The 11822-nt window shown below is 46.4% G+C and overlaps 1 protein-coding gene across 1 annotated transcript in view; it reads right to left on the reverse strand.

Moving 5' to 3' along the window:
* Positions 1 to 2536: 2536 nt before the first annotated feature.
* Positions 2537 to 11822, reverse strand: part of LOC126525869 (uncharacterized) — a 27352-nt gene continuing 18066 nt past the window's right edge. Inside the window, exons 8-11 of the mRNA XM_055067905.2 lie at positions 8928 to 9023; positions 7045 to 7137; positions 3092 to 3150; positions 2537 to 2589 (exon numbers count right to left, since the gene is read on the reverse strand). Of these exons, the coding sequence (XP_054923880.2) occupies positions 3124 to 3150; positions 7045 to 7137; positions 8928 to 9023 (216 nt within the window). The 3' untranslated portion in view covers positions 2537 to 2589; positions 3092 to 3123. The remainder of the gene's footprint in view (positions 2590 to 3091; positions 3151 to 7044; positions 7138 to 8927; positions 9024 to 11822) is intronic.

An 11822-nucleotide genomic window follows, 5' to 3' on the forward strand; every position in this document is an offset into this window, starting at 1 on the left:
ACACACACACACACACACACACACACACACACACGCACACACGCACACACACACACACACACACGCACACACGCACACACACACACACACACACACACACACACACACACACACACACGCACACGGGGCGATCGCAGCCGATACAGATACTCTGTAATAGCGCATTACTATTGCAGCGTTGACCCGCCGTGGTTGCTCAGCGGCTATGGTGTTGGGCTGCTGAGCACGATGTCGCGGGATCGGATTCCGGCCACGGCAGCCGCATTTCTATGGGGGCGAAATGCGAAAACACCAATGTACTTAGATTTAGGCGCACGTTAAGGAACCCCAGGTGCTCGATGTTTCCGGAGTGCTCCACTACGGCGTGCCTCATAATCAGAAAGCGGTTTCAGCACATAAAACCCTCTAATTTAATTTAATATTGCAGCGTTAATAAAATTTCGCCTCTGTATGCACTTTTAGGTCGATGGCACCGTAATCCCGTTTTCGAACGAATGGGTAGGTTTTCCCTGGCACTGTCATTAATGAATGAATGATATGAACCATATACAGCCAAGCCACAATGAAGCCAACGAAAGCATCATGTTCATTCATAGCGAGGGTCTAAAGAATGGCAGTCTTGACGTCATTAGGTACCATACAAGTTTTTAGCCACGTGCCTGCTATAAATAAATAAATAAATACATATATATATATTGTTTTGAAGTAAAAGGATGGTTCTGTCGGAGACATGCCGTCAGCGGCGCCGACCACGGGGTAATTATGGCTAATAAAGAAGAATCCATAAATTAACTTTTCAACTTTTAGTTTCAGCGACTTCATTGTAGTAAGGAAATTGAAGCGAGCTTTCCGTGTAAGCCCTATTGAATTTTGAATCTAGAGAAATGCGATTACCCGCGTAACTGCGGCACTGACGAGCTTCGGCTGGGAAGCTCGGAAGCTGCAGGGAGCGCAAAGCCGCGCCCCTCGAAGCGACGTTCTGCTTACGTCACCGAGCGGCGGGCAGCCAGCAGGCTACTACAGCGAGGAGCATGGAACCGATAAAAAATTCTGATCACTTCAATTAATCAGAGAGTTACTAGATGTCGCCGCCTTCACTGAATTTCAAATTATGGAGTTTTACGAGCCAAAACCACGATCGGATTGTGGGGCACGTCGTAATGGGGGACTCCGGATTAATTTTGACCACTTTGTTTTGTTTTTTACCATGCAGATAAATATATAAGTACACGTGATTTTTCGCACTTCGCAACATTCGAAATGCGGCCGCGACTTCGTGCTTAGCAGCGCAACACCATATCGCCACTAAGGGACAACGCCGGGTAGTCACTGAACTTCGCGTCTACGCGTGCTGGTAGTCACATGCACGCGTACGCTAGAACGGCTCCGATTCGCTAAAACTCCCTATTCCCGGATAGAGCGCAGCTATACTCGCTCTTTGGAAGAGCGCGAGCTATCGTTGAGCTTACCGCGGTAGTCGATGGCCTTGAAGAGCTCGCGGAGTAGTTTGAGCCCGTAGACAGGAATGCTGAATGGCCTAGTGAGCGGAGAAAGAAAGCGATGCCGAACTACAGACTAACTATAGAAAAAATGTGAATTTATCGAAACTTTTGTCACACACTGGAATAACCTAAGGCGTTCAGGAATCTACATTTGTCCCACAGTTCAAACTTTCCGAAGATATTTACAAAGCGGTATTTTTTTTTACATATAAGCATTACTCAAATAATAATGGATGGCTGCGTTTTTTTTCTCAGAGACATTCAATTTCTGAACTGCGGTGCACACTCGGTCACGCTGCGTCGAGCAGGCGGTCACCGCAAGAGGACGCTGTAGACGTCTCGAAAGCAGAAAATTTCAGAAAATTTGGTTGTGGGAGTTCATTGTGTTTTCTTTTTTTATGGTTTAACCTAGGTAGGACATTAGGCAGTATAATAGCAAGAGCTTGGTGGCGCAACCCACGTTCCAAAGGGGACGCTCATAACGTCCATCCATCGATCCATCCGTCCATCCGTCCGACCGTCCATCCACCCATCCATCCATCCGCCCACCCATCCACCCATTCATCCATCCGCCCACCCATCCGCGCGCCCACCCACCCGCCCGCCCACCCACCCGCCCGCCCGCCCGCCCATCTGTCCGTCCGTCCGTCCGTCCGTCCATCCGCCCACCCGCCCGCCCGCCCGTCCGTCCGTCCGTCCGTCCATCCGCCCGTCCGCCCGTCCGTCCGTCCGCCCACCCGTCCGCCCGCCCGTCCGTCCGTCCGTCCGTCCGTCCGTCCGTCCGTCCGTCCGTCCGTCCATCCATCCATCCGTCCATCCATCCATCCATCCATCCATCCATCCATCCATCCATCCATCCATCCATCCATCCATCCATCCATCCATCCATCCATCCATCCATCCATCCATCCATCCATCCATCCATCCATCCATCCATCCATCCATCCCCGCAGCACATATCGGGGCATTAAATGTGCGTTACGAGTCGTTTCAGGGCACACGAGTGTTCGACGCGGCAACTGCGTGTGAACTCACAGTTTGCTCCGGCTGTGCATGTAGGCCCACGCGAACACCGGGTAAGGTACGTCTGCGAACAAAAACACGGGGCCGTTTCACAAGAGTAGCACCACAGCTGTTCGGCCTTCCACCAGTCGTATAGCAACATGTATACGGGCGTCCGAAACGCTTAAACTAGAAGGCAAGAGCATTCGGGCCGTCCACGTTTTCCTCGCATTTTGGAATAATGGCCCCGAATCGGGCTAGTTCGTACACTCAAACAAAATTACACCCTTTGGGTCGTATCTTGCCACAGAACAATAATCGTCACCTGTCTTGTCCGCATTTCCATCCTTTAACGCTGCGAGCCCGGTACTTAGAAGTCACGAACAGCATGCGCGTTATCAGCATGACATAGCATTCTCGACAGGAAAGTAACGAGCGCGTCGTTTTCAAGAACGGAAACGCAAGCAAGGCAGATGACGATTGCGACATATATATATATATATATATATATATATATATATATATATATATATATATATATATATATATATGCCATCGCGGACGTGCACATTTTAGAGGAGACTTACAGATTGTATCAATGCCGGGCATGTACAGTGGGTCATAGGAAAACGAAGGTATTGGCCACCTGAAAATAAGGAAAGAACGGAGTTGTTTGTGCCAATACGACGCTTAACACTTTGAAGGGACGTCAAAGAGCAACGCCAACTAAGGTTACACCATAAAGACATCCTTTAAAACGTATCTTTTTTTGTTCAGTTAAAGGCAAAATGTTCGTTAGTACAGAAGAAAATAAATGGCGAACTAACATTTTTTTCTTCTGAATTTCGCACCAGAACCTAAGCACCGGTACGTAAAAATTACATCCGTTTACTCAAACTAAGTTCGCTGTGACGTCATGGGGACATACATCCACCGGTTGAATCCGGTAAGAGGTCTAGTTAATTGTTAATTGCTAAATAAAGTCTACACATTTGGATTCCAAGTAAAGCAAATACTCAATTAGGTAAGTTACGAGAGCATTAGAGAATCATAGAATAGCGTTTGTCGCATCACGTACGCGTGGAACGATAGCATCATTGCGGCATTTTCGAGCATCTCTGCAACCCTTCAAGAGTTCTCAAGTTTAACGCACGAGAAACGCAAACGTAAATAAGACGTTACAAGGCAGGGCGCCGTCTGGCGCTTCGTGCCGAATGAATCCAAGCCAAGACAATCCTTAGCAACTATCCTGTCCTTTCCATGCCGATACTATTCCGATACATCGCGTCAGGGCCACGGTCGCGAGAATCGACCAACCGATCTCGGAAATTGGACGCACTACGCACTCATTAACTATAATGCTGCAGGCGAGTTTGGAGACAGCGAAAGCCCATTTCAACAGCGTTCAGCGATAGCGACATCGTAGCCACTACGGGAATGCAGGCCGAAGCGGGAGACAATAAGGGCGCCGCCATGTTCGACAACCCTATTTGTTAGCACACGTAAGCATTACATCAGAAAGGTGGCCGAAATATGAAAACGTGCTTTGAAACCAGTGAGGTAATATTGACGTTTCCGTCCGAAATTAAAAAATAAAGAAAGGTACTTTGGCTTCTCCTCTTCTCACAAAAAACCGTTTCACGCAAAATAAAGAAAACACAGTTTGGAAAGAACACACCACCAGCTGATGCTGACTTGCATTTGGCATATCACAGTGTCTGTTTAACCACACAAAGCCCGAGGCGGTGTATTGTTCGTACGCTGATTATGGTACCTCAAAATGCTAACTTAAATGCTGTAAACGTAGCGTAGACGCCGTAGTAACCTTTGTGACATGGTCGGGCGAGCCTCGAATGGTGATTAGCTGAGGGAACTAATTAGGAAGTAATAATATACGATAATTATTTTTATCTCACATAACATATTAGTCTTTCTTTTTCACATGAATGTAGTCACCAGATATCGGCAAAACATACAGTTGGCCAACTTGTTCTAATTTTTCTTCATTGCGAATGGTGTTTGGTATTGATGAAGTTAAGACGAGAGAAAACGTTTCCTCGGGAGTACCTATGTCAGTAAATGAAAACATGAGAAATAGTCTTGCTCTGCTTCCAGTCCACAAAATTATATGAAGCTTGCTGCATTTAAAAGAAAACGTAAGAAAATGCCGCCTGTAGATTTTCTGTTCAGTCAGTAAGTATTATCCCAAAATTTTTTGAAGAATTGCAACCCTGATGAAGAACTGAAATACCGAGTTTTCAACTCCATCACTCAGTAATAAATAATGATATCACTTTTCTGAAAACCAGCCTAATGAACACATCTTTAGCGGGCAGAAATGATGTGATATATATACACTGCTCTCAGAAATAACCTTAAATGGTGAGAGGGATTATTTTTAGGAAAACTCCAGCAAGCACCTCAACACTTTCACGTATCAGCTGTAATCTTACATATCAAGTTTGTCCACTTTCGATGCTCGAGTAGGTACAGTTGAGGGAACTTGGATATCTTTTTTTTGGGGGTACAGAGTTACGGATTCAATAACTTTGTTGCTCCGATATTTTACAGATCTTACGAATCGTTCCGGAATTTTTTCGGAGAAAGCTGAAGTCTCAAATTGAAATTGTGCATCCCATAGTTGCTGCAATTGAACTTTTCTTTCAGACGCAACGGCTTCCATTCGAATTGGTACAACGTTGCCTCACGAAAGCATTTCTGCGTTTCATACGTATATTTGAAACGGGAAGTCAGAGTCGACTCCGAGCTAAAGCTTCCTCTTAAATGCGTTATATCACTGTAAAATAACATACACGCTTAAAAATAAACAAGAGTGCACATAGTTATGTAAGTCACACCCTTACGTCCTTCTTTAGTGTAACGATGTTACTTATAGACCGATATTAAATAAGGGCGTTACGTATGTTACGTGAAGACCAATTTACACCCCTATTCATGTTCCCGGGTGTAAATTATTTTACAATGTACCTGCGATATACTCACCCCATGTTCAGTTGGGGTGAGCGGCTGACGAACGGGCCAACCAAAGCTCGGAACAGATCGAGTCTCTGTCCTCCTGCCGCTGACGACTGCGTTTAAACAATGCGCGGCCATCCAAAAAAAAGAAAGAAAAAAGAAGAAAAGAAAACCATGCAGAACCAATCAACGGTGAATATAAATGTAAGCGAAAAGCCAAACCCTCCTAGAAAGTTATCGTCGTCGTCGTCGTCGTCGTCGTCGTCGTCATCATCATCATCATCATCATCATCATCATCATCATTATTATTATTATTATTATTATTAAAGAAAGGATGCTTTGCTGTATCATTGCGTATCATTGCATAGCTGCTGCTGTCCTCAGACCGGGTTTAAGGCCCGTCGAGTTGCTGCGAGCAACTTTTTCCTTAAATCCCCCATAAATTGTACGTTTATGGAAATAAAGGCATATTTTATTGTATTGTATATAATTCCGTGGAGGACAAAGAAGCTAATTTGCACATCTGTAATGGTAACGCAGGCATCTATACCTATACCGGGTTTTTCACGTAATGAGTCCCAAATTGATGATATATAAGGTTATATGGCGCAAGGGCCAGCTATGGCTAAAGAGCGCCAAGATAGCATCGAATTCCTTTAAAAAAAGTAAGAATAGTGAAATAATTGAATCATTTGCTCTTGTCTACTTTACCGTAGAGTCATACATTTGAACATTAATCGTTTTAATAACTAGACAAGCAATCGTGCTAATTACATGAATTAAACTTTTTCAAGCGAAGGAGCCATACGAGTGATCTCAATGGAAGGCTTTTAAGCATGCCATTTGAAGGGTTCAGAACCGTTTCCAAAAATGCAAGCGATTGACAGTGATAATTTTCCCAACGCAATGCATTCCGACCAATTTCACACAGAAAAGCGTAACTGAACAGCTGAAGAACGCAACTGGTTCGCCCTTTGTGTGGGCTCCCATGGGCGACGTGTTTGCTTGAGCCACACAGCCACAGGTGGGCGAGCATCAAGCGAGTGTTCTAAGCGGCGGCCTCGGTTGCTTGCTTTACGCTCGGCCGACGGTGAGCTCTTGACGGTGAGGCGCAAACAGTCCCGCCACCCAGGGGGTGTATACAAGTGGTGTGCCGGTTACACTATTCAGCTGAGGCCATACATAAGCCGAGCTACGTGTATGAAAAGCTGGTAGCAGAGCAGCCCCGTCTGAAATTCCGGGAGGGCTCCCGTAAAAGAACTTCTGATACCACGTGGTTATGCGAATGCGACCGAAACACGGGCATTATACCCTGATGACCGGCTTCAGCTGGTGAACGGGGCAACGCAGGTGGCCATGGTTTCCTGGACTGCTGGAGGCCACTCGCAAGGAAGGCAACCAAACAAACTTCGTACGCTCTCAATAAAGTTCGACCGTCATCACGTATGCGATTCAAAAAGCGCATGTAGCTTCGTGACGTGCCGCGTGCGTTTCCGATACGCTGTTTTTATATAATAGCATGGAAGCGTCACATATCTGTGAACGCGTGGATTAAGTTCTCACCGGGGCAGCAAAAGCTAATGCGTAGTGAGCATCGCTGAATCCGGGCTCGTTAAGCTTGCCGGGGTAGAAGAGCTCGAACTTGACGCCGTCCAGCTGCAAAGAACCGAGCGGCACTGAACGAGATATGAACACACACGCACGCACACGCACACGCCCACGCACACATGCGCTCTGCTTTCGACGTTTCGTTTGCGTTGAAGCGAGAGATGCACGAAAGACAATACGATCGCTGCTGCTGCTGCTGCAATTCCTCACTCCAGCATTTTGACAGCGATTTCGCGCACCCACCGAGCAAGATGTGTTCGTGCTTACCTGCGCGCGTGACACTGTGCTTGTTAATTTATTTAGAACACGTTGGCGGGCTAGTCGGTTTGAATCCACGATGGAATGTGTAAGCGCGACTGAACGAGGACGTAGAACAAAACAGACACATAGAGATAGCGCTGTCTCAGTGTGTCTCTTTTTTTGACGTCCTCTTTATGTCGCGCTTAAACACTATAATTGCTAATTTACTTAGTAAGCGAATGGTTATAAGTTTGCACGGTCGATAAGACTACTATCCTTACTTCCTATAGCTATCTACAAGTTCGCCATGGCAACGGTGTTTCGCCTTTCGGGTGAAACTGCGACATTTTTTACTATACTGGTGATAATCACGCACATACCGTTAATTATCACTACTTTGCGATTAATTCTAACTTCTTGTGGGCACTTGTGAAGCTGCACTTTAAACATCTTTACCTCACACTAGCCCTGCTTATAGTCCAAGCGAACTCGCTTCATTTCCCAAAAGTGTGCCATGCGGCGGCTTTGCCTCAGAAGGTGTATATCTGCGGCGGTGCACCCTTTACAGGGGTAAAATGCAATGTGGTTAATTTTTAATTATACTGGCGCTAATTGCGCCCGTACGGCTAATTTTACCTGTTGTGGACTATTTATCGCTTCTCGCCTCTTGAGACCTACATTTTTATACTGTTTGCGACTCGCTACGACGCTCTGGAGGCGCGAAGGGCCGCTTTTTTGCTGGAATCGGTTATAAGATACCCAGATCCAGATACGCCAGGCACGTGCAGTAAGCTAAGGCCTTGTCTTAAAAAAGTCGCCGTGCCGCCCGCAAGCCGAAAGATCGATTGAGATAGCAAATTTGTAGACAGCTATACGCAGTAAGGATAGTAGTTTTATCGGCCGTATAAACTTGTAAACATTCGCTTACAAACTAAATTAACAAGCACGGTTCATATTTTTGCCCGCGCTGTTTCCTCCCCGCTCTTGCATTGAAGCGATACACAGCACGAAGGTCACTTCGCTCGCTGCTGCTGCCACGCTTGCTCACACCAGCATTTTTACAGCGAGTGTCCGCGCTCATCGAGTGTGATGTGTTCACGCTTGCTTGTGCGCGCTGACACCATGATTGTTAATTCAGTTAGCGAATGTTTCCAAGTTCATAAGGCCGATAAAACTACTATCCGTACTTCGTATGGCTGCGCACTAATATGCAACCGCAACCGATGCTCCGTCTTTCGGACGAAACTGCGACTTTTTTTCTTGCGAATTGGAAACCAATTGGCGAAAGTGGTTTTGGCACTTCAGAAAACCACTTCAGAAAGTGGTTTTAGCACGCAATATCCAATATTTAAAAAAAGCGATTGGAACATGCGCCCCAAATAGATTAGAAAATTTACGAATGAGAATTTTTGAATAAAAGTCACGTTGGCATTTCTCGTGCAGGTAGTTAAGGCGTGCCTCTTCAAGTATAATGCAGCTGATACAACACAAATAGCGCCATTAGTCACATAATTCTTCAACGTTTGCAAGCACCTATGGTTCCTCGCAAGTGTAATTACTCGACAATTTTCTCTGTTCAAGCACCGGCGATGTCTCACCATGCTGGTCGCCTTGGCAACGTCCAACTCGGCCAGTGCCGAGTGCTGTAGAAATCCCTTGAGCGCCTCCACCAGCCTCTTCATGGCTTGCATGGCCTGCGTATCGATATTCAAGCATTGTGTGTCATATACATACCGCAACTTAACCGACCATGCTATTAATTAATTATGGAGGTATAATGAATGAATTGATGAATTTGAAGGAACACTAAGGAGAGAAAGAGAGAGAGAGAGACAATCAGTTTATATTGAGGAAGTATTCTTTCAAAACTCAAATGTCGCAAATTTCTCGGCAAGGGGTTGGTTACTGGCAGAGAAGACAAAGAACAAACTTGTTTTTTTTTTCGCGCCGACACCCATGCGCCGGTATACGTAAATGTGACGTCACGCTTTTCGAAGCACTTATATCATGCCTGGGTGGTTTTTCTGCAGTACAATTATCAAAAACTCGCCATGTTCAATCGTTGGCTCCTCTAGAATACAATGCAATCTCCATCTTTATAGAGAAAGAGTGTCAGTGATCGCCCGAAAGGCGAAGCACTGACAGCGATAGCAAGCTTTTAACCTTGCGCTAGGATTCTCTCACCGATGGCCTTTGCTCTGGTATTGAGCCACGGAAATGTTTTCTCAGCAGTCCAGGAATTTCTTATGGAGTCCAACCGACTGCCTTGTTCAATTTGCTATCCTTTCCCTTTCCTTTGTGCGCGTTTCAACTAATGGATATCGATTCTTCCTACTATTATTGATTTGCTTCTGTCGTATAATTTCACCTTTGAACAGCACTTACGCCCTAGCACTGCTGAAAGATTAATCAATTGACATAAATAAATAAATAAATAAAAAAAATAAATAAATAGATAAAGCATGACATAAATACTTCGAAATGCGTGACGTAGCATTTACGTATACCGGCGCACGGGTTTCGGCGCTAAAGAAACAAGTTTGTTCTTTTTCTTCGCTGCCAGTAACCAAACTTGCCGAGGAATTTGCGACAGTTGAGTTTCGAAAGAATACTTCCTCAACATAAACTGATTGCCTCTCTCTCTCTCTCTCCTTAGTGTCTCTTCAAATTCACTCATTCATTATTCGTATATTATTAAGTATTAAATTAATTAATCCATGGTTATAATTTCGAATGGTCCAGCCATTTCTTGGAAGACGGGTAGGAGCCACGATTTACATGCATGGGCAACAATAACAACAGCGACCCCTCGAGCAGTGTTCCTAGCTACACGCGGGTACAACACGTTGTCGTGACACAGCATGCAAGGACACTCCTGCTGCATTGAAGGAACAGCGCCCTGGGCAGCTACGAAACACTTCTTATACGTGGGAAATTCATAAGCACATTTTAATGCGAAAGCATTATATACTGCCTTTCGGGGAAATCTGGCGGCGGCGTGACCAAAACATCGTACTAAATATGGCCGACGACGCGAAGAGTAAAAAAGAAAAAAAGAAAAAAAAAGGCACGCCAAGAATTGCTCGGATGGACGTCAAGTTTCTCAGCGTCTCACACAACCCGGCATTGCCGTCGTCATTAGCGTCGTCATTACCGCTTTCTATCACGTGCTAACGATCCTTCAATACGAAACGACACCGCTGCGCTCCACGTATCCATTTCCTGGCCGATCCCACATAGCGAGCAGGAGCCACATACGCGACAGTCAACAAGAACAACAACACTCTCGACGCCAAATCATGCATGCATAAAATGAAGTGTGCCACCGCCATCGTGTCTCAGAAGGAATGCAGTGCAAGTTCACAACGTGCACGATGACATGCGGATGAATACCTACGCGAAAACATCTCACCAAAGCGACTACACTGCCTTCGCATTCCAACACGTAAGAAGTCTTAAGTGTCTCCACCGAATTTTAGAGCGTAGCTCGCCCGTTCCTGCGTTGAGCGTCGGCGTCATACCTCGGCTGCATAACCGAGCGAACGAGCGCAGCAAAAGATGAAAGCGAATACGGAGCGCAGCGGGAAAGAAGAGCGCGCGAGGAGGAAAGTAGAGGAGGACGCCCCAGGGAAAGCATGAGGCGGAGAAGGATGAAGGGGAGACGGCCTGCGCATGCGCTGAGTTGCCGGCGGCCACGGTCGCCGCAGCCGCGTGGGCGATCTCATCTGCGCTTCCGGGGGGGGGGGGGGGCGGGGGGGGGAGCAGGGTAGCGTGAGGTGGGGAGTTGTACGCTCGTCCGCAGCGTCGTCAGTCCGCGGTACTAGCGCATGTGACGGGCATCACTGCGCCTGTAAGGGGGGATAGCGGGCGGCTACCGTTAAGGCTCTATGTGACGCTCCCTTGGGTGTTGTCGCCGCCGACACTGGCCCGATTGCCCCGCGACGAAGGGCCGCGCTCGTCGTCGGTGGAACGAAATCGCGAGAAGAAAAGCGTGGTTCCGCGCAAGACGGGCTGTGCGGCGACGGTGGCTGGAAACAAAGCGCCCAACTCACAGCGTTCTCTTCCTAATATAAACTATTCTCATCCTAATTTAAACGGCAATTTGACAACACGTATAGAGCTGCGCTCAAATTTCGGATTAGGGAGCATCGTAAGCGTCGGTGAACTTTTAATTATTCCACATACTGAAGCAAACGTCCGTCACCTAGTGGTTAGATTATCAGGTGCATGTGCTGAATGTCCTTTGTTCGAATCCAGCCGTCAGACAATTTTATTTATTTATATGTATGCGGTGGTCACCGACAACGAAATGGACCTGGCGAGTCCACGTAATTGTTTGCGGGCTTGCTAACTGCAGATTTTGTAGTAATGGCTAACCGAAACTTGCTGTAGAAAACCTATTGCGTTAAGGTGTATTTACGGTGCTCTCAGGCCTGTCACTATTTTTCTTTCTCTAGCGTTTAGATGCATAAGACGTTCATTTAACAAAAGAA

This window comes from Dermacentor andersoni, chromosome 8, assembly GCF_023375885.2.
Source record: "Dermacentor andersoni chromosome 8, qqDerAnde1_hic_scaffold, whole genome shotgun sequence".
NCBI lineage: Eukaryota > Metazoa > Arthropoda > Arachnida > Ixodida > Ixodidae > Dermacentor > Dermacentor andersoni.